Here is a 20,930-nt window from a genome sequence, read left to right as displayed (position 1 = left end):
CTAATCAGTAATTAAACCGATCTAACAATCAATCGAACTCGAGACTCGAATTATGCGAATTGTGATATTGTTATATGTGTGTGTGTGCCTTATGTGTTACTTGTGCGTGTTTACTTTGGGTTTGGTGTGGTATTCAAGCAAATCAATCAAAAATCGAATCGAAACTCGAAAAGCAATCGAACTCAATCGAAACCGACATCGAAACGTTACTTGTAGAAGATTGTATGTTAGATATAGTGGTTGGGATTAAAAGTAATTTGACTAGGAACCCTATCGTATTCGTATCATCGTCCATCGAAATCGAAACGTCGAAAATCGTCGCAAGGTACTCGAAGTGCGTGGCGGATCGAACAGGAAGCATCCTGATCGAACAGGCCAGCCGATCGGCTAGCACCTTGCCAGCCGATCGAGCAGCCCACTCGATCGGAGCTCCCAGCCGATCGGCTGCCACTTTCCTCTTTTGGAAGCCTATAAATAGGGCTGTCATTGTCATACTTTCCATTTTTGGAAAGCTCTGACCGAACCAGCTATCTTCTTCACCTTTTCCTCAGATTTCTGTCAATCCCGGTAAGTTTTCACTCTAATTCTTGTACGTTTTTTATCATTACTTGATTCTACACCTTTCTATCTTTCAAAACTTGAATTCTAACCGTGAAATCACCAAGATCTAAGTGTTCTTGGGTGATGTCATCATGGCGTTCTTGAAGAACTTCAAACTTTGGCATCATTCAACCATGAATAGCTTAGATCTAACCGATTTCCACATAAACAAGTTAAGATCCATCATAGATCTAAACATTTTCATGATGTAAAGGATTGAAAGAAGGATTTCCAACTTTCTTTCAACTCTTTTACACTCAATGCCTTCAATCAATAGAAACGGAGCTTGAACCAGCTAACTAATCATTCAAATACTTAAAAGGTTCAAGATTCGGGTCCTATGAACAAGGTTCACCGATTTCGGGTTAAACTCTAAACCGACATTCCGAACCGTTCACCGGCCGGACTTGGGTGATTCCTGTTCGAGCCAAGGGAACAAGTAGGAACGAGGGTTATCATGGTTCAACACGTTGTCAAGATACCTTGAAAGAATGACAAATAAACAAACAGCCAAGTGTTAGACGAAAGGCCGACCAGGTCAGAAATGCTGGCCGAACGGCTAGGCTGTTCGAACAGCCCAGCCGATCGGACATGCCAGCCGATCGACCGGGCCAGCCGATCGGCTAGCACATGGTCCCACACTTTCAAACTTTTGAAGTATAGTATTGACGAAGTAATGTTCGACCGAATGGGTCACTCGATTGGTAAACATTACTGTTCGGATCATGAGATACTATGCTTCAACACTTAATCGTTTTCACAACTCGTTCGTAGTAGGGAATGTCAGCCGATCGAACAGACTGTTCGATCGAGTGACATTCAGTTGAGGACCACTCCTGAAGTTCCTAGCCGATCGAGTGAGCTAGCCGATCGAGCGAACCGCTCGATCGACCGACTTGAAAAGTAGGAACACTTCAGTGTCCTCAAATGCTGCAACGAAAACTTCAAAAGTTCAAATCCTCAAACACAAACACACCAGAGGAAGAAACAATCCACTCGAATAGCCCAGCCGATCGAGCCAACCGGCCGATCGAACAAGACTGTCCAATCGGGTATACCAGCCGATCGAACGGGCCGTCCGATCGAACCTGCTGTTCGATCGACCAGCCCATTCGATCCATCCATACTTGTTTACTTTTCCGCGTTACTTACCGTTATGCTATCGAACTATTCAGGCTAATCTTACTCTCAGCGCTCCCTTCAATCCATTATCAATCACTGTGAGTATACTCGAACCCTTTTTGCTTTAGCACTTTTGGGTGTTACATACGGTTACTTATCAAAATCACATCGAACACACTATACAAACTATCTGAACGCTAACCGATTGCATGTATTACATGATTAAATGTATGCTTGTTATTATGTTTACACGTGGAAAGCTGTCTACCTGCCTTAGCAACATAGTACTATAGTTTGACTCAGCACCCGTTCACACGGGGGTTGTAAAGGACAATCTACTTGCATGATTTACGGTGGTGATCATGTAGTGCGAACTGTCTCGGACAGTCAACCCGCAGTCATTGGTATTGATAGGTCCATGTCGATAATTTACATGCATCATTGCTCTCTGTGTACGTGCTGGTTATGCGTAAACCATTCAAACTCTATATACTATTATCAAACTTGTATGCTCACCTTTACATTATATGTATTGACTTTATTTTAACGTATGTGACAGGTGCTTAAGTTGCTAGGATGCTTAGGTGCATGGAGATGAAATCAAGGCTATGGAGTCTAGAAACAATAAACATTTGTCTGTAATAATTAAATCTGAGTTGTCGGAACGGAATTACTTGTCTTGTTGCTTTCTGTGATAACTTGTTATGTATTTGGGACACGGTATGGGACGTGTCATTCAAACTAAATTTATATGATAGTTGTTGTGGAAACTTCTGGACAATCTGTTTCGCTCAGTGCCGCGCCCCGATGATTCCGCCATCGGTTGGGGTGTGACACAGATGATCCCAGAAATTTATTTCATAGGACATAAATGTTAAAAAAAATCAGCCTAGTTCAGGTTGGATCAATCGGGTCACATGAAAAAAAAATAATTTCAGATGCTTAATAAAAATAAATAAATCATTATCAAACTCCACAATAGAAATAAAACTTTAATAAAATATGAATAAAATAATGCATGTGCGAGTTTATTACTTAACTAGTTTATAGTCCCGTGTCTTACATGGGTTGAATGATAAGATTGGTTATATTCGAAGAACAGAATAATTACAAAATTTGAATTATTCTTGATATTGCACATGTTAAAAATAAGTTTTGATATAAACACATATTACCCTAACATGAACTATCCATACCAAGTTAAAGACAATATAACATTACTCACTATAAATGACGTGTTTAAGCAAATACTTTATATTTATTTGTTACATTAGTAATAATAATTAGATATACGTAAAATATATATTTATATAACAATTAAATTTCTATATTATGTTATGATACGATACGATACGTAAAGAATGTGAAGAACATTCTTAAATCTTATCCTTATCTTGGGGAATGAGACAAAGTAGAAAAAAACCGATGAACACATAAAAGTTTCTTTAAAATTTTGGGATGATAATGAGAAGACTATTAAATCTTATGTGAGATAGAGTTGGTGGCTGAAAATGGTGGTGATGGAGATGGATTGTGATGGGTAATGGTATATTTAATTCTAATAAAAAAATTTCATTTAATGTCATTATAATATTCTCTTTTTCAATTCATTAATAATATTATTAATTAATTAATTTTTGTTTGAATTAATAGATAAATTCATCACAAAATATTTAGTTGAAATAATCATTTCACTACATTGTTTCTAATATATAAACTCAAATCCGAGTGTTATTATTTTACATATTTTTTGTGGTATTGATATGAAATATTGATGCATATAATTAAAAAAACATTTAAATAACGTAATATTGTAAAAATAACATTTTAATAATGTAACACCATGTTTCTTAGATAATAGCAATTATTTTCTCTCAAACTTGATTTACGCAAAACAGATAACGTAAACTAAACCATATGCTTATCCATTTTAAGAAATAATAAAATCATAAGTTTTAAAATTATAGATAATTTATATATTTTTTAATCATAAATTAGAATTAGAATTAGATATTAATTAAAAATATCATTAATATTAATGAATTGATGGAGAAAATGTCATGTGTGATTATGCTTATCCATTTTAAGAAGTAATAAAATCAAAGGTTTTAAAATTATAGATAATTTATATATTTTTTAATTATAAATTAGAATTAGATAATAATTAATTAATAATATCATTAATATTAATGAATTGATGGAGAAAATGTCATGTGACATTACTAAGAGTCTTTTATTAGAATTAGATAAAAAGTATGAAATAAAAATCATGTAAAAAATAACCTCATTTGTGTGTAGGGACCAACCACATTATATTTGTGCATAACTTGAAACAAATAGTTTTCAATAAATTATATATAAACTTAAAATGAAAGGTCGGTGCCTGTCACATCAGAGCCACTGCCTTCTTTTCTATATAATTAATTGTTTGGCATTCAGTAAATCAAATGTTGATCAAGTGGTTAACTATATGTTCGATAGAGTTGGTGGCTGAAAATGGTGGTGATGGAGATGGATTGTGATGGGTAATGGTATATTTAATTCTAAAAAAAAATTTCATTTAATGTCATTATAATATTCTCTTTTTCAATTCATTAATAATATTATTAATTAATTTATTTTTGTTTGAATTAATAGATAAATTCATCACAAAATATTTAGTTGAAATAATCATTTCACTACATTATTTCTAATATATAAACTCAAATCCAAGTGTTATTATTTTACATATTTTTTGTGGTATTGATATGAAATATTGATGCATATAATTACAAAAACATTTAAATAACGTAACATTGTAAAAACAACATTTTAATAATGTAACACCATGTTTCTTAGATAATAGCAATTATTTTCTCTCAAACTTGATTTACGCAAAACAGATAACGTAAACTAAACCATATGCTTATCCATTTTAAGAAATAATAAAATCATACGTTTTAAAATTATAGATAATTTATATATTTTTTAATCATAAATTAGAATTAGAATTAGATATTAATTAAAAATATCATTAATATTAATGAATTGATGGAGAAAATGTCATGTGTGATTATGCTTATCCATTTTAAGAAGTAATAAAATCAAAGGTTTTAAAATTATACATAATTTATATATTTTTTAATTATAAATTAGAATTAGATAATAATTAATTAATGATATCATTAATATTAATGAATTGATGGAGAAAATGTCATGTGACATTATTAAGAGTCTTTTATTAGAATTAGATAAAAAGTATGAAATAAAAATCATGTAAAAAATAACCTCATTTGTGTGTAGGGACCAACCACATTATATTTGTGCATAACTTGAAACAAATAGTTTTCAATAAATTATATATAAACTTAAAATGAAAGGTCGGTGGCTGTCACATCAGAGCCACTGCCTTCTTTTCTATATAATTAATTGTTTGGCATTTAGTAAATCAAATGTTGATTAAGTGGTTAACTGTATGTTCTTTTGACCTGCAGGTAACGTTTTTGAAGCGTGTTTCTCTTCTTTTGGTAAATAGTGTTTTAGGGTTTTGTTAGCTTTAGGCCTGACCCAAGTAAAGTTATAATTTTCGTCTAATGCTTTTTGCTATGTTATTAACTTTTTTTTTTAATTTCCAATGATAAAAGCTTAAGCCTTCTATATAACCCTTGTAGTTCTCTAAATTTCAATTTCTTCCTACTTAAAGAAATTAATTGTTATGATTACTCATATTTAACATGCTGACGTTATTATTATTCAACTTGATAACTAATGTTTTAACAATAATATTTTTCAATCAAAATTTCATCTTGCTTGGAACTCACACCGTTATTGTCGTGAACCAAATACCATATCACTAAACCACTAGATCATAAGTGTTTTTTTAATTATTTAACTAAATACTTTGTAATTGATGAATATAATGTCCCTTAATGTGAAAAGTCATTTAATTCTTTTATTTAAATAATAAAAAATCAACTATTCGAACACGTATCGTCGTATCGATCAGTTTTGGCACATTAAGTATTGTGGTTTTTTGCTTTTTGTTGATATAGCGATTGATGATACCGGTACCTTACCAATCTCGTAACAAACCAAACCAATATTGACTGAGTACAAGACAAAAAAAAACCACCCTAATCTTTCTAAATTGACAAAACAACCCATTTACTTTAGAAAATTTGAGTTACTGTACATTTTTGACACTACTAAGTCTTGATGCAAAGCTAAGGCTGGTGTAGTGGTTAGGTGGAACCCTCACTAAATGAACCAACTCGGGTTCGATTATGTTTCCTTTGTAAACACAATGCTTTAAATTGGATACGTCGAAACACACGTTTTCGTATGTTTAATGCATCATATAACATGTTTTCAACTATAAAAAACTAAGACGTCACCGCCGCAACGCGCGACGTAGGACAACAATTTAGTATAAATCAAAATCATAATATTGACATATCACATTGACAACCCTATAACTAAGGGTAAGGTTCAAAACATAGTCTCCTAAAAATAGAAAGTCATAAGAAAAGTATCAAATGGACTCTGGGTTCGATTTTGGGGGTTTTCCCCCACAAGGGGCATTTTGCATTTGGTTCGGGTTCAATTCCTACAAGAGCGATAAGGCTCAGAGACCATTTGCATTTGGTCTTAGGTTCGATTCTCATAAAGAGGTTTTCCCAGATTTATTAGGTTTACTCTTGAATTGGTGAACATGATTACCTAGTGGAGATGGATATGATTGGGTGGTTTTCGCTGGTGGCACAATGATATTTTAGTGGTCCAAATTAAGGACTCTGATTGACCTCATACAAGCATTCATTTAGTCACGTAATACATGCGGTAACGATTAGCGTTTAAAGTAATTGAGTAGTGTGTTCGATTGTGATTTAGAATAAGTAACGTATGTAACACCCAAAAGTGCTGAAAGCAAAAAGGGATCGAGTATACTCACAGCGGTTGATGGATTGAAGGGAGCGCTTGAGAGTAGGGTTAGCCTGAGTAGTTCGATAGCATAACGATAAGCAATGCATAAAACGGAAACAAGTATTGGAGGGTCGGACGACTTGGTCGATCGCACGGTAGGTCCGATCGGACGGCTTCACCGTTCGGTTAATTATTCCGTTCGGAAAAAAGCCTGTCCGGTCGGTCGGTAGGCCGATTGGAGGGGCTGTTCGAGTGGATTGTTTCTTCCTTTGAGTAAGATGTGTTTGTGTATGATAGTTTGACCTTTTGAGGTTTTTGTTGCAGTATGTGAAAACATTGAAGTATCTTTACCTTTCAGGTCGGTCGATCGAACGGTTGTCCGTTCGGCCGGCTGCCCGATCAGTTAGGTACTTCAGCAGCTAAGTTCTTAGCAGGGTGTCACCTGATCGGACAGCTGTTCGATCGGGTGGCACTCCTAGTGCATTGAACACGTTGAAAATCGACCAAGTGTTGAAGTATAGTATCTTATGATCCGAAGAGTAATCCAAATCGGACAGCTTGACAGATCGAACAACAGTTCGTTCAATACTAGACTTCATGAAATTGTTTAAGTGTGGGTCCATATGCTAGCCGATCGGCTGGCCTGGTCGATCGTTCAGCATCCTGACCTGATCAGCCTGTTCGTCTAACACTTGGCTGTTCTGATGGTTTGTCGTTATATCGAGGTGTTTTGACAACAAGTTGAACCATAGAACCCTCGTTCTTACTTGTTCCTCCTGATCGGACAGGAATCACCCAAATCCGGCCGGTGAACTGTTCGGAACAGAGTTTAACGTTCAACCCGAAATCGGTGAACCTCGTGGATAGAATCCAGATCTTGAGTCATGCAACCACCAGAGTGATTTGCAAGTCGGCACAAGTTCCGTTTCTACTAGTTTTGAAGGCATTGAGTGTAAAAGAGTTGAAAGAAAATTGGAAAACGATCTTTCAATCCCTTTTCACTGTGCAAATGTTTAGATCTATGAAAGATCCTTGTTTATTTATGTGGAAATCGGCTAGTCTAGGTGATCCTTGGTGGATTGAAGCCAAAACATGAAGTTCTTCAAGAACACCATGATGACATCATCCTAGAACATTTGAATCTTGATGGTTTCACGGTATGAAATCAAGATTTGAAAGATAGAAAGGTGTAGGAGTGCGTGTAGATCAAGAAAGTACAAGATTTAGGATGAAAACTTACCGGAATCGAGATAAATCTGAAAAAAAGGAGGGGAGCACGAGCTGGTCGGTTAGAGGTTTCCAAAAGTAGAAAGTTTGAGAGTGACAAGGGGTATTTATAGGCTGCCAAAAGTGGAAAGGGCTGGCCGATCGGCCAGGCATCCCAATCGGACAGCAGTCCGGTCGGCTGGGCTGTTCGATCGGCTGATAGCCTGATCATTCAGCTGCCTGATTCGAGTGTTCGGTGCGACGAGTTGTGATATTTCGATTTCGAGTGGGGACGATGCGGATACGATAGAGTTTTCCTATTCAAATTACTTTTAATCCCAACCACTATATCTAAAATACAATCACCTATATCTCGCGCTGTTTCTTCTCCACCAATTATCATGATTCGATTTCGATTGAGTTCGATTGGGTTTCGAGTTTCGACTTGAGTCTCGATTGATCACCACACATAACATAAAGTAGGCACGGACAAGTAACACATAAGGCACACACACACGTATATTAACACCAAAATTCGCGTAATTCGAGACTCGAGTTCGATGATGATTAGATTAGTTCGATTATTGATTAATTGACTTTATCGCATTGTTACTTCCTATTATTCACAGTCGTAAAGCGGTTCGCGTCGATAAATAAACTTCGATTAATTCGATTTTTAGCATATACTCCACATAATACAACTAACGTAATCGTAAACACAAAATAGACTAATTACGGTCAAAGGAGTCAATCTTGACTTTGACTTTGACTTTGACATTCGGTAACACAGGGTGTTACATCAAGTGGTTAACTGTATGTTCTTTTGACCTGCAGGTCACGTTTTCGAAGCGTGTTTCTCTTCTTTTGGTAAATAGTGTTTTAGGGTTTTGTTAGCTTTGGGCCTGACCCAAGTAAAGTTATAATTTTCGTCTAATGCTTTTTGCTATGTTATTAACTTTTTTTTTTTTAATTTCCAATGATAAAAACTTAGCCTTTTATATAACCCTTGTAGTTCTCTAAATTTCAATTTCTTCCTACTTAAAGAAATTAATTGTTTTGATTACTCATATTTAACATGCTAACGTTATTATTATTCAACTTGATAACTAATGTTTTAACAATAATATTTTTCAATCAAAATTTCATTTTGTTTGGAACTCACACCATTATTGTCGTGAACCAAATACCATATCACTAAACCACTAGATCATAAGTGTTTTTTAATTATTTAACTAAATACTTTGTAATTGATGAATATAATGCCCCTTAATGTGAAAAGTCATTTAATTCTTTTATTTAAATAATAATAAACCAACTATTCGAACACGTATCGTCGTATCGATCAGTTTTGCCACATTAAGTATTGTGGTTTTTTGCTTTTTGTTGATATAGCGATTGGTGATACCGGTACCTTACCAATCTCGTAACAAACCAAACCAATATTGACAGTACAAGACAAAAAAACCACCCTAATCTTTCTAAATTGACAAAACAACCCATTTACTTTAGAAAATTTGAGTTACTGTACATTTTTGACACTACTAAGTCTTGATGCAAAGCTAAGGCTGGTGTAGTGGTTAGGTGGAACCCTCACTAAACGAACCAACTCGGGTTCGATTATGTTTCCTTTGTAAACACAATGCTTTAAATTGGATACGTCGAAACACACGTTTTCGTATGTTTAACGCATCATATAACATGTTTTCAACTATAAAAAACTAAGACGTCGCCGCCGCAACGCACGACGTAGGGCAACAATTTAGTATAAATCAAAATCATAATGTTGACATATCACATTGACAACCCTGTAACTAAGGGTAAGGTTCAAAACATAGTCTCCTAAAAATAGAAAGTCGTAAGAAGAGTATCAAATAGACTTTGGGTTCGATTTTGGGGGTTGTTCCCCACAAGGGGCATTTTGCATTTGGTTCGGGTTCAATTCCTACAAGAGCGATAAGCAGGGCCGGCTCAACGCTTATGGTGGCCCAAAGCGAATTCAAAAAGTGGGGCCCTTTACAAAGAAAAAAAATATATGATTTAACATGATCAACTACAAGAAAACTCAACAGATTTACACTTTGTTTAACATAATAAGAGGAATCGTTGTCCAAAGGATTTGTGTGATTAATTTATAAATATGAAAGAGATAATGCTAATCGCCTCATTAAAACATGACATCAAACACGAAGGAAATTAGATAGTTGTAGGACAGCATTCGGCTTTTAGAGGCTAAAGAGGTTGTCCTTTCGTTAAAAAAACTAAAAGCTGAAAATGATTAATTTCATAGCTGCTTAGATTCGAACCAGAATCTTCACATCAGCCTGTTGGATATCTTATCGATAAACTAGTGCAGCAATATTTGACAAAGCCATTAAATTATACATCAATATATTAGATTTGTATAGCTATTTTTCTAAAATGGAGGCCCTAAAACTTTGGAGGCCCAAAGCCCTTGCTTCATTTGAATGGCCCAAGGGCCGGCCCTGGCGATAAGGCTCAGAGACCATTTGCATTTGGTCTTAGGTTCGATTCTCATAAGGGGGTTTTCCCAGATTTATTAGGTTTCCTCTTGAATTGGTGAACATGATTTGCCTAGTGGAGATGGATATGATCGGGTGGTTTTCGCTGGTGGCACAATGATATTTTAGTGGTCCAAATTAAGGACTCTGATTGACCTCATACAAGCGGCATTGGAATCGCCTCGTCGAACTCTACAATATGATATCGTAGGTTTTTCGCTTTTAGATTTTAGAATTTTTTTAAGATCATTGTATTTTTTTTATTTAGTATTATGTCTTTTCTTTATTTACATTATTATATCTTTTTTCTTTTACATTATATTATTTTTTTCAGTATACCTTATCATTTTTAGTAAGATTCCTTTACCCTGTTAAACTAATTCTTACAAAAATAAGCAAACTCCTTGAATAAAAAAAAAAAACTACGACCGACCGAGGTGAATAATATCAATCAGTCGCGCCTAAACGGTTATAAACTTTGATAGATACATCATCCTTTGACGAACTTTCTCTATACGCGTCACTGTTCATACCTTTTTCTGCATCCCAATTTCTTTTTTACGCGTCAACAACAGTTCACCTCATTCCTTTACACACTAAAATCAAACCTTTTCTTGATGCTCGATCAATCCGATTCAGTAGCAACTTCGATTCTGAGTTGAAATTTCAAAAAAATGGAAGCTTTAAGAAGACAAGCTAGCAAATTTAGGGAACAAGTAGCCAAACAGCAGCAGGTATGTTCATTAACTCTTTTAAGTTTAGTTAACTTAATGATTTATTGTTTGTACTATAGTTTGTTTGTGTTAAATTTGGTATTTTAGTTATGATTTCTTCTTATTACTCTTAAAGGAGGCAGTTTGTTTGATTATTTTTATTTGCTTTTGCCCTAGTTGTTTTTTTTTTAATTTATTTTTTAAGTTTGTGGGTGTAATTTTGTGTATTGGTGATGGAAAACTGCTTATGTGTTGTAATTGAAGAGATTATACATGAAAAGAATTTGCCCCTTTTTGTTGTGTTTGTAAAAGGTTGCATCTTCTTTTTTTTTTTTTTTTAATTTGAAAAATTAGACTGGTTGACTTATGATCAATAACTGTACTGTCAATTGAAAATTTGGTCAACTTTATGTGAGATTGAATATTGTCTACATGCTTTTGTTACTGGCAAATTGTGATATATGTAGCTTTTAAAATTTAAATTAGGTTTGTTGGTGTTTGCCAGCTGTTTTAGATTTTAAATATTGAGTTTGAGCTTGAAATTGTGTTTTTTTGGCTCTGAAATTCTTGAAAATAGTCATTCAGCATTGGTATTCTTTAGGTGAGCTAGTTAAAATAAAAAGAAAATTTATTATTAACGAGACGTATAGAATTTTAATTTCTGATAGTTTGCTTTAAGCTTACAGCTCCATCATGTAGGTAGACTATTTCGCTAGTGAGATTATATGATCATCATCATCATACTCAGTAAATCCCACCAATAGCAAGGCTAAGGTAGGGTCTGAGGAGGGTAAGATGTAGACAGTCTTACCTCTACCCCGTAGGAATAGAGAGGCTGCTTCCAGTGAGACCCCTGGCTCGATAGTAGTTTTGCATCAAGCCTTGGACATAAGGCACATAACACTCAACAATTGGGACAAAAGCCGGTTAATGCATGTACCCTCTTGTCTTTCGGCTATCAACGCCACCCCATGATGCATAATTAACCATCCGCCGCTTTTAACGTTATTTTCACGAAATTAGTAAAATAACGTTAAAATTAGTGCAATTTCACTTTTTCCCCCCGAGGGCCACACATATATACATTATATGTGCACACCGCAAGCGGGGCGTTTGAGATTATACGATCTGTTTGTTAATTTGGAGCTATATCAACAGGCTTCGTTTGAAATAGTAGCTGTTTGGGTGGTTTCACTTTGTATAAGCTATCACGTACACACACTGTCTTAGTCTCTTAGATGCACTGGTAACTGCACCAACACGAGTTTCATCTTAAGAAAAAAATTTATCGTCATTGGCGGGACTCTGCTTTTTGGCAGGCTGTATTAAGCCGACTGGGTAAAGATGCTGAAATATTCGATGAAGAAGAACTTCGGTGTCATCAGAAACTTCAAGATCTTTATAAATCTACCAGGGAGACTAAGGTATACTGTTCCTTTCTGACGTTTTTATATTGTTTAGTTCTTTTCTTCTCGTGTAACAATCAAGAACCAATGTATTTCTGATGTAATTAACGCTTTAGTTTCTTTACATGCCAGCATTTCCAAAAGGACATTGTTCGTGGTGTTGAAGGGTTTATTTCAATAGGCAAAAAGCAAAATCAAATAGGTATATGTTTCGGGGATTTCATTGGCTCTTTTATTTCTTATAAGTGAAATATAAATAGTTTACTCGGCATGTTTTAGAAAAAAGGTTTGCTGAAGATTGTCGCAAATATGGGACCGAAAATGTAAATCCTGGTTTCCCCCTTGTAAGAGCTGCTACGGAACTTGGCACTTCACGTCATTCTATTGAAGACAAGCGGGAAACTATGCTTGAGATACTTAACCACCAGGTAGCTTTTTTTTCTTCTAGAGTAAAATGCCATTTTCGTCCCTCAGGTTTGGTCAGTTTTGCGACTTTCGTCCAAAGGTTTGTTTTTCCGCATCTGGATCCAAAAGGTTTGAAATCTTGCCATATTCATCCGGCGCGTTAACTCCATTCATGATTCTCCGATAAGTCAGGGTTTTTTCGTGTTTTTTGTTAACCTAAAGGGCAATTCGGTCTTTTTCACTTTATGTAAAAAGACTGAATACCCCTAAAAAAGTCTGTATTGCCCTTTAAGTTAACAAAAAAGACGGAAATACCCCTGAATTAACGGAGAAATATGGAAGGGGTTAACGAGCCGGATGAAGTGACAAGATTTCAAACATTTTGGATCCAGATGCGGAAAAACAAACCTTTGGACAAAAGTTGCAAAACTGGCCAAACCTCTCCTCAGGGACGAAAATGGCATTTTACTCTTTCTTTTATTTGTATTTGACAATGTTTTAAAATTTCGTATGTGGTGGTTTTGTGTATTTATTCGCTAATATAGATAGTACAAACACATACATATGCTCTTTACACGTGTCTTATTATAGTGAGCCGCTTAACTTTATTCAAGTCCTTACTAACCTCATTTTCTTGAAGGTATCCGAGCCGTTAAAAGCATCAATAAAATCAGCTTCATTGGAAGATGCTCGCCACTTGGCACGCAGTTGTGATAGACTCCGCCAAGAAGTTGAGAGTCAGGTATGTTTCAGTTCCACATACTTAACATATATATACACCCCCACATACTTAACATATATATACACATGTACATATGTATGCAAGTATGGGGGTGTGTGCACGTGTAAATTTGATTGAGATGTACGTTTTGGTCAGGCAGTGGAAGTATTAAGGCGGCAAACAAAGGTCCGAGATCCTACTCCAGAGAGTGCGTTAAAACTTAAAAACATGGAAGCACGGTTAAGTGAGCTCCGATCTTCGATGATCACACTTCAGAAAGAAGCAATCTCCGCGATGTTGTCGGTAGAGGAACAACAACAACAAATAACCTTGCAAAAGCTTCTTATGATAGTAATTTTTCACTCATCAGACTGTATTAAAAGAATTCATATACATGAGGGGTTTTACTTTGTGGAGAACATTAGTTTCGGGTGAATTCTTATAAAGTCGTTCAAATTTGTAGGTGGATGCCGAAAGGTCTTATCACCGCCACGTTTTGTCTATTCTAGAGGAGCTACATGCTGAGGTCAGCATTATGTACCCTATCTTCATGTTGTTAGCTAGAACCGGATGCTCTATAACTTACAACAGTTGATTTAAATCTTTTTTTATTGGTGTTAGCTGATTTTGGCAAAGCATATGCAAGAATCATCGTCTCAATCTGCTACCGAGAAAGATGTTATTGTTCCATCTGGCGACATCACTCAACGCGTACACAATGAAAATAAAGATTATGATTATTTTATTGGAAAGGTAAAGGTTGAGTAGTGTTTATAACTGTTTATAATCTAACTTCATTGCAGTTCTTGTTGTTTTGAGTAAATTCAGTCATTCGTGTTTATTCATTTGGTTCATTTGTCTTGTTAGGTCATTCATCCATTTGATGCTCAAGCAGACGGTGAGCTGAGCTTAAATGTTGATGATTATGTTATAGTTCGCCAGGTACCGCTCTGTTGCTACGTATGGTATTAAGTAATGCAAAATCAGAAGGCCGGGTGATGGGTCAAAAGGGGTAATTAATAACATCAGCCAAAAAGGGTCGGTCAAGTAGACCCATAAAAACTAATGCGTTAAATATGATCATAAAAACTACATTGCTACAATATAACAGTTATAATCTTAATTTTGGGATAAAGCTGTTAGGAGATTGTGTGCTTCAACAAAAACACATTGGGTGACTTCCGACCCGTTTGGCCTTTTTTTTTATTTCTAGTTAATTTTTATTTTACGCATGTGGAATTGTCAAAGATTAAACATAATCTAAATCGACTCATAAAGATAATACAATACTTTTTTTTGATGTATCAATTGTGTCAGATTGTTGTGTACGTTTGGATTGTTACTTGATAGGTGTCTCCTAATGGATGGTCCGAAGGGGAGTGCAATGGCAAGATTGGTTGGTTCCCGTCAGCTTATTTAGAAAGGCAAGATATTCAAAAGAACTAGGTAATTAAGGTGTATATAGAAGATGTATACACAGCTGCATGTCAAAAGCTAATGTATAAGTTGTATAAATGTAATTATTTGTACTTTGGGTACTTGTATATTGGAGTGATAAAAAATCTATATGTATGGTATAAGTTATATCATACGGTACAGTTTTTTAATCCGGTTCTAAGATTAAAGTCATCGCGGGAGCAAGGGGATGTCAAGGAGGTCCACTAACACTTGTCACCAGCATTAGTAGTGGGATCATGCTTTGCCAGTGTTTGAAGTTAGTATAATCATGAAGAATGTAAGCTCTGTTGGTGAGGAGCCTCTTTATTCTGTAGGCATAATATGATGGTTTTTGGCTGCTTTTAGATCTTACAATATTATTATGTAATAGTTTGGTAAATTCTTTGTTTTTTTATCCCTTTGAATTTCATTATAGATATTTACTTTTTTTAGAAAATTGCAAAAGGATATTTTCTTATTTTACATTATAGATATTTAATTTTTTAGAAAAATGCAAAAAGTTATTATATTATTTTAATAATGAAATAAATTAGTTATTTATAGCAACTTTTTTAATAAATAGATAAAATAATCTTTAGGGTGGAGGGTATGGTTCAATCACTCTAGGGTGTTTGAGTGATTCTCTAACCAACAATATTATGCCATGTCAAGTCCCCATTCCACTCCCAATTTTGCACTCAATCACTAGGTATGGTTCAATCACTCTAGGGTGTTTGAGTTATATATTTTTTATTTTCTAGAAATTATACATTATGCATAAATAAATAAAACATATTTTAAACTAAATAAAAGTACTTTTAATTAAAAAAAACATATTACATACTTAAAACTAGAAAATTAAACAATAATAAACCTAATATTTAGAAATTGCATGGCCAATTATATTTTTTTTGCGATATCTCATTTTCGCGCTAGAATAAACGGCAACATCTCGGGTGAAGCATGGTCGTGTGGCTTAGTAAATGTCTCCAAATCCAGATCATACAAAAGTTGTTTCACCGCCTCGCGTTGTTCCGCCACTAACGCTATGGTGTCTTCCTCGCGTTTCTTTCTTATATTCGTCAACTCTATCGCCCGTGCTTTTTTTTCTTCTTTCATAAGAGTGTATTGCGCGAGTTTCTCGATCAAAGTCGTTTTGCTATCGGTTGTTGATGTTGCGGGCCTCTTTTCTTTCTTTTTTTTGTCTTGTTGGTGAGGGGTCTACGTTTATGTCCGGTATATCGCTATTGAACTCAGTTCCCGGTGTACCCGTATTGTAGTTATCCGAATCGGACGACTTTCTTTTTTGTCCTGAACTTCCACTATCTTCACCCAACAATGGTACTGATGCCCATTTGTCATGTTTACGAACGACCTCCCATGCCTTAATATGTTGAAAACCACTCAGATATTTTGATTTGAAATCACTTAAAGCCCTATTCGTGACGTCGACGTCGCCACACTCACAATAGAAGTTAGCACTCATCCAATCATCTTAAAAAATAGAAAAAATTACACCGTTGGTCCTTGTGGTTTCTGTCAAATTTCAATATAGGGTGCTAATAGTTTTTTGTTACAAAATCAGGTATTAACTTTCTAATTTGTCACAATATTGAGTACTAAGGTCAAACCTTGTTAACTTTTTTTATTAAGTCTTAATAAAATGACTAAAATGCCCTTTAATAAATAGAGAGTCTATTTTTAATTAATTATATTTAACTAAAGTAATTTAGAGTTTTATTTATATTTATATTTTTTATATTTTTCTGTTTTATTTATATTTTTTTATAAAATTAAATGGATTTGAAGTTTATTATTTATAAACTTTGAGTTTATATATAATATTATATAGACTAAGTTAAAAAGTTTATTTTACTAGCATGTTATTATATATAAACTCAAAGTTTATAAATAATAAACTTCAAATCCATTTAATTTTATAAAAAATATAAATAAAACAGAAAAATATAAAAATATAAATAAAACTTTACCTTATTTTAGTCAAATATAATTAATTAAAAAATAGACTCTCTAGATATTAAAGGGCATTCTAGTCATTTTAGTAAGATTTAACAAAAAAAATTAAAAAGGTTTGACCTTAGTACTCAACATTGTGACAAGATTTGACCTTAGTACTCACCATTGTAACAAATTAGAACATTAATACCTGATTTTGAAACAAAAAACTATTAATACCCAAAATTGAAATTTGACAAAAATCACAAGGACCAACGGTGTAATTTTTTCTAAAAAATAGCACCTTGTTTATTAATATTACTATTACTATTTCTTATTAATATTCGAAATTGGCTAAATGCTAAATATACCCTTCTTTTTTACTTGATTTGATTGATATTACTATTGATGTCTTTCATGGTCTTCAAAATTCTAGTCGTCTTGTTAGAGAAAACTTTATCATTCCTAGCCTTCCAAATACACCAACAAGTCATGAAAATAATGTCTTGAAGAACTTTCTTCCGCCATCCCAAATTATAGCATGTTTGTGCAACAAGAGAAGTTCATGAACCAGAAAACAAATATCAGATAAACTTCGCACTAACTACTCACAAAATGCCAAATAGCTACGCAAAATAGCATGAACATGTGGTCAGTGATTTCGTTGTGTTCGGTACAATACCTACAAGACACCGAGCATGGAACAAAATATTCTTCATCGACCTCACGAGAATTTCTCATTGGTGTAAAAAAAATATATATATATTTTTTTTTAATAACAAGAAACTTTTAATGTTTAAAAATGACAAAAAAATAATATAAAATTGAGAAAAGGTAAACAGTCAACCCGGGAAAAAGCGTTACCTATCGCCGCATACGCAAGCGATGAGGTCAGATCGTTCCCCCTTCGCCGCCTTCAACACACCGACGTCCTCCGCCTATAAACCTTCCATTTCATATCCACAAATTCTGTATTTCTTTCAATCTCTCTCTCTCTCTCAAAAAAATATATATAGAAAAAAATGTTAGGGTTAAGATGCAATGCCTGCAACAAAGAATTCACCGATGTAAAAAGTCAGAAGACCCATTACAAGTCTGAGTGGCACCGCTACAACATCAAACGCAAGGTATAAATTCATCTATACTATACTCCAGCCAGCCAGCCAGATAGATATGTTGTAACCTTAATATTTGATATGAACATTTGATTAGTTACAGTAATTAGTGTTGGTCTTTGAGATATCAGATTGTGTGAAACTTAGAATTTATCAAGAAATTCTATGTTATTTAGGAGTCAAAATTAGAAATCAAAGTAGTACAAGAAAAAAAAGTCAAACTATATCGAATGCGGGTAAAATGGACCTGACAATTAACGATTTGGTATCCGACATTTAGGTAGTTAAGAACAGTTAAATAACCGTCATATTCTTGGGTATAAATACTCCTGCATGTATGTAACATGATATAGTGTGTGTTTTATTGTTGTCCCTATATTTTCTTCAATAGTTCCTGCACAATTATGTGCAGAGTCTTTTTTTCAATTGTAATGATCTTAACATGATGAACAATCTTGGTCAACAGATTGCAGGGGTTCCAGGAGTGACAGAAGCGCTCTTCTTAGCCAGACAGTCCGCGCTAGCTAAAGAGAACAGTAAGCTGCACGAGACGCCTATGCTGTATACGTGTGGCCTATGTGGCAAAGGATATAGAAGTTCAAATGCTCATGCTCAGCATCTAAAATCTAGGGTTCATACAGCATGGGCCTCTCAGGCTGATCATCAAAGTGAGAGTACTGCAATAATAAAGCCACTTCCGACCCGTGTGGCGAATAAACTTCCCCAACACGACGATGAAGAAAGTGATGAATGGGAGGAGGTTGACCAAGATGTTGACTTATTGTATTCGAATCATAATGAGATGGATGGATCATTATCCTCTGATGTGGATATGGATGAAGGCGAAGAGGAGCTGGATCCGACGTGTTGCTTTATGTGTGACCAAGAGCATAAAACTATTGAAAGCTGCATGATTCATATGCACAAAAGTCATGGTTTTTTCATACCCGATGTCGAGTATCTGAAAGATCCATATGGCTTTTTTACTTATCTTGGACTCAAGGTTAGACACATGAAGCAGCCGTTTTGGTGTTAAATATGAATGTAGAAGTGTTGTGTTGCATAGATTTACCATATGTCTTGTTGTGATGATTTTGCAGGTGAAGCGCGATTACATGTGTTTGTATTGCAGCAGTAGTTGCCAACCTTTCAACAGTTTAGAAGCGGTTAGGAAACACATGGTGGCAAAAGGTCATTGCAGAGTGCACTATGGTGATGGTGATGAAGGAGAAGCTGAGCTGGACGAATTCTATGATTATAGCAGCAGGTACTTATTAATTAATCTGTTATTTCATTATCTTGCGGTTCAATTTATGTAATTTTGTGATTATGTCATTGACAGACACTAATGATTGGTTGATTTATTTTCTCTTGTTATTTTAGCTATGTAGATGGAAATGGGACGCAGCTCGCTACTCTTGATGTCGGCGGTGACCGCATAGAACTTGGAAGTGGTGGATCTGAACTCATTATTACTAGATCAACTGATGATGGAATATCTACAAAAGCAATTGGTTCCCGGGGATATATACGTTATTATCGTCAACAACCACGTCCATCTCCAAATAGCATTGCCACTACAGCTGTGCTAGCTGCTAGGTAAACCTAAGCATCCCACCATTTTTGTATAAAATTAACGATGGCAAGATGGGTGGTTTGGGTAACGGGTCAATATGAGTTTGGGTTCAAAATTTGGTGCGGGCCGGGTTAAAATGTTGGTTGGGTTGACACTAAGGGTGTAGGGAGTGGTTAAACACTTTGAGTGGCAAACTAAAAAATCAACCAATGAGAGTGTGCCATGTCAAAGTGGTAAACTATGCTCAAAATGTTGGCAATGGTTTAGACACTTGGTGAAGTGGTAAACTATTTTTTTTAAAAAAAGGAAAAAGGTGTGATTGGTTGAGATTGGATTGGACCCCACCCCACAATACCCTCTCTCTCACATCCCTCCCTCTTCCCGAATCGGCATCCACTCACCGATTTTACCCCCCTTTTCGGCAAATGGTGTTCGGCAAACAAGTTGGCATTGGTTTGCCAATCGGTAAAGTGGGTTTACCACTTTCCACACCGTACACCCTAATGTACTTTTGGGGTCAAACAAACTGTTGTTTAAATTCGTAATATCAACCGGTTCTAATCAAAGATGAATTGTAGTTGATTTGTGTTCTGTTTTTTCCTTTGTTTTTGGTCTGAAGTGTTGTTCTAATGTGCGAGTGCAGGTATAGGAGCATGGGTTTGTCAACAGTGCAGTCGAAAGAGAACATGGTGAGAATGAAGGTGATGAATAGGTCAGGGGTAGAGACGATGCGATCCAAGATAGGAATGAATAGTAATGTCATCCGTAATCTTCCAAAGAATGTTACACATTAAATCTTTAATCTTCACAAGTTTGAGATACTAGTGCCAGACTCCTTTTGTATTTCCTATTAGTCATTATAAATGTACCATTTGTTTTTAAAGGGAATATATTTCACTAGTAAGTAGTAACCAAGTAGGATGTTCATGGGTCGGTTTTTATACACTGCCACCTTGTAGAGGTGCGGGCGGGTAAATGGAAGGATGTCATAATCAAATATTTGTAACATATTGCAAATTCACAAACAAATTTTCTGCCGGGATTTGTCTATTTCAATGAAAGTTTAACAAGTATTCCATCTCCACAATCGAAAAAAATGTACCATTCTTGAAGGGACTATAACTTATAAGGGTGCTGAGGGTGGAACCTGCATCCACTTGAACCTGCTGACCATCACCAATCACCATATGACACCTCCTTTATCTCGCTGTAACCCGCATCCACTTGCGGTGGTGTACCCATGAACCCGCCC

At 35.1% G+C, this 20,930-nt stretch overlaps 2 protein-coding genes across 3 annotated transcripts; both read left to right on the top strand.

Moving 5' to 3' along the window:
* The first annotated feature begins 10,838 nt into the window (after positions 1-10,838).
* On the top strand, positions 10,839-15,223 carry LOC110896056 (SH3 domain-containing protein 2). Of its 2 annotated transcripts, none has more exons than XM_022143483.2 (10): positions 10,839-11,083; positions 12,382-12,486; positions 12,601-12,670; positions 12,748-12,896; positions 13,514-13,615; positions 13,751-13,945; positions 14,058-14,120; positions 14,216-14,347; positions 14,462-14,536; positions 14,912-15,183. In XM_022143483.2, exons 1-10 carry the CDS (start codon positions 11,024-11,026, stop codon positions 14,939-14,941), a joined length of 981 nt encoding a protein of 326 aa, XP_021999175.1. In that variant the 5' UTR covers positions 10,839-11,023; the 3' UTR covers positions 14,942-15,183. The 2 variants fall into 2 exon arrangements, with proteins under 2 accessions (XP_021999175.1, XP_021999174.1); XM_022143482.2 differs by having other exon boundaries at positions 10,840-11,083; positions 14,945-15,223.
* Positions 15,224-17,836: 2,613 nt separating this feature from the next.
* LOC110896055 (cytoplasmic 60S subunit biogenesis factor REI1 homolog 1) lies at positions 17,837-20,728 on the top strand. Its single transcript, XM_022143480.2, has 5 exons — positions 17,837-18,114; positions 18,569-19,105; positions 19,203-19,369; positions 19,486-19,701; positions 20,322-20,728. Exons 1-5 carry the CDS (start codon positions 18,010-18,012, stop codon positions 20,470-20,472), a joined length of 1,176 nt encoding a protein of 391 aa, XP_021999172.1. The 5' UTR covers positions 17,837-18,009; the 3' UTR covers positions 20,473-20,728.
* The last annotated feature ends 202 nt before the right edge of the window (positions 20,729-20,930 follow it).

The sequence above is a fragment of the Helianthus annuus genome, chromosome 6 (genome assembly GCF_002127325.2).
Source record: "Helianthus annuus cultivar XRQ/B chromosome 6, HanXRQr2.0-SUNRISE, whole genome shotgun sequence".
In the NCBI taxonomy this organism is placed as follows: domain Eukaryota; kingdom Viridiplantae; phylum Streptophyta; class Magnoliopsida; order Asterales; family Asteraceae; genus Helianthus; species Helianthus annuus.
Note: the sequence above shows the minus strand (reverse complement) of the source record. Positions and strands in the feature narration are given on the sequence as shown.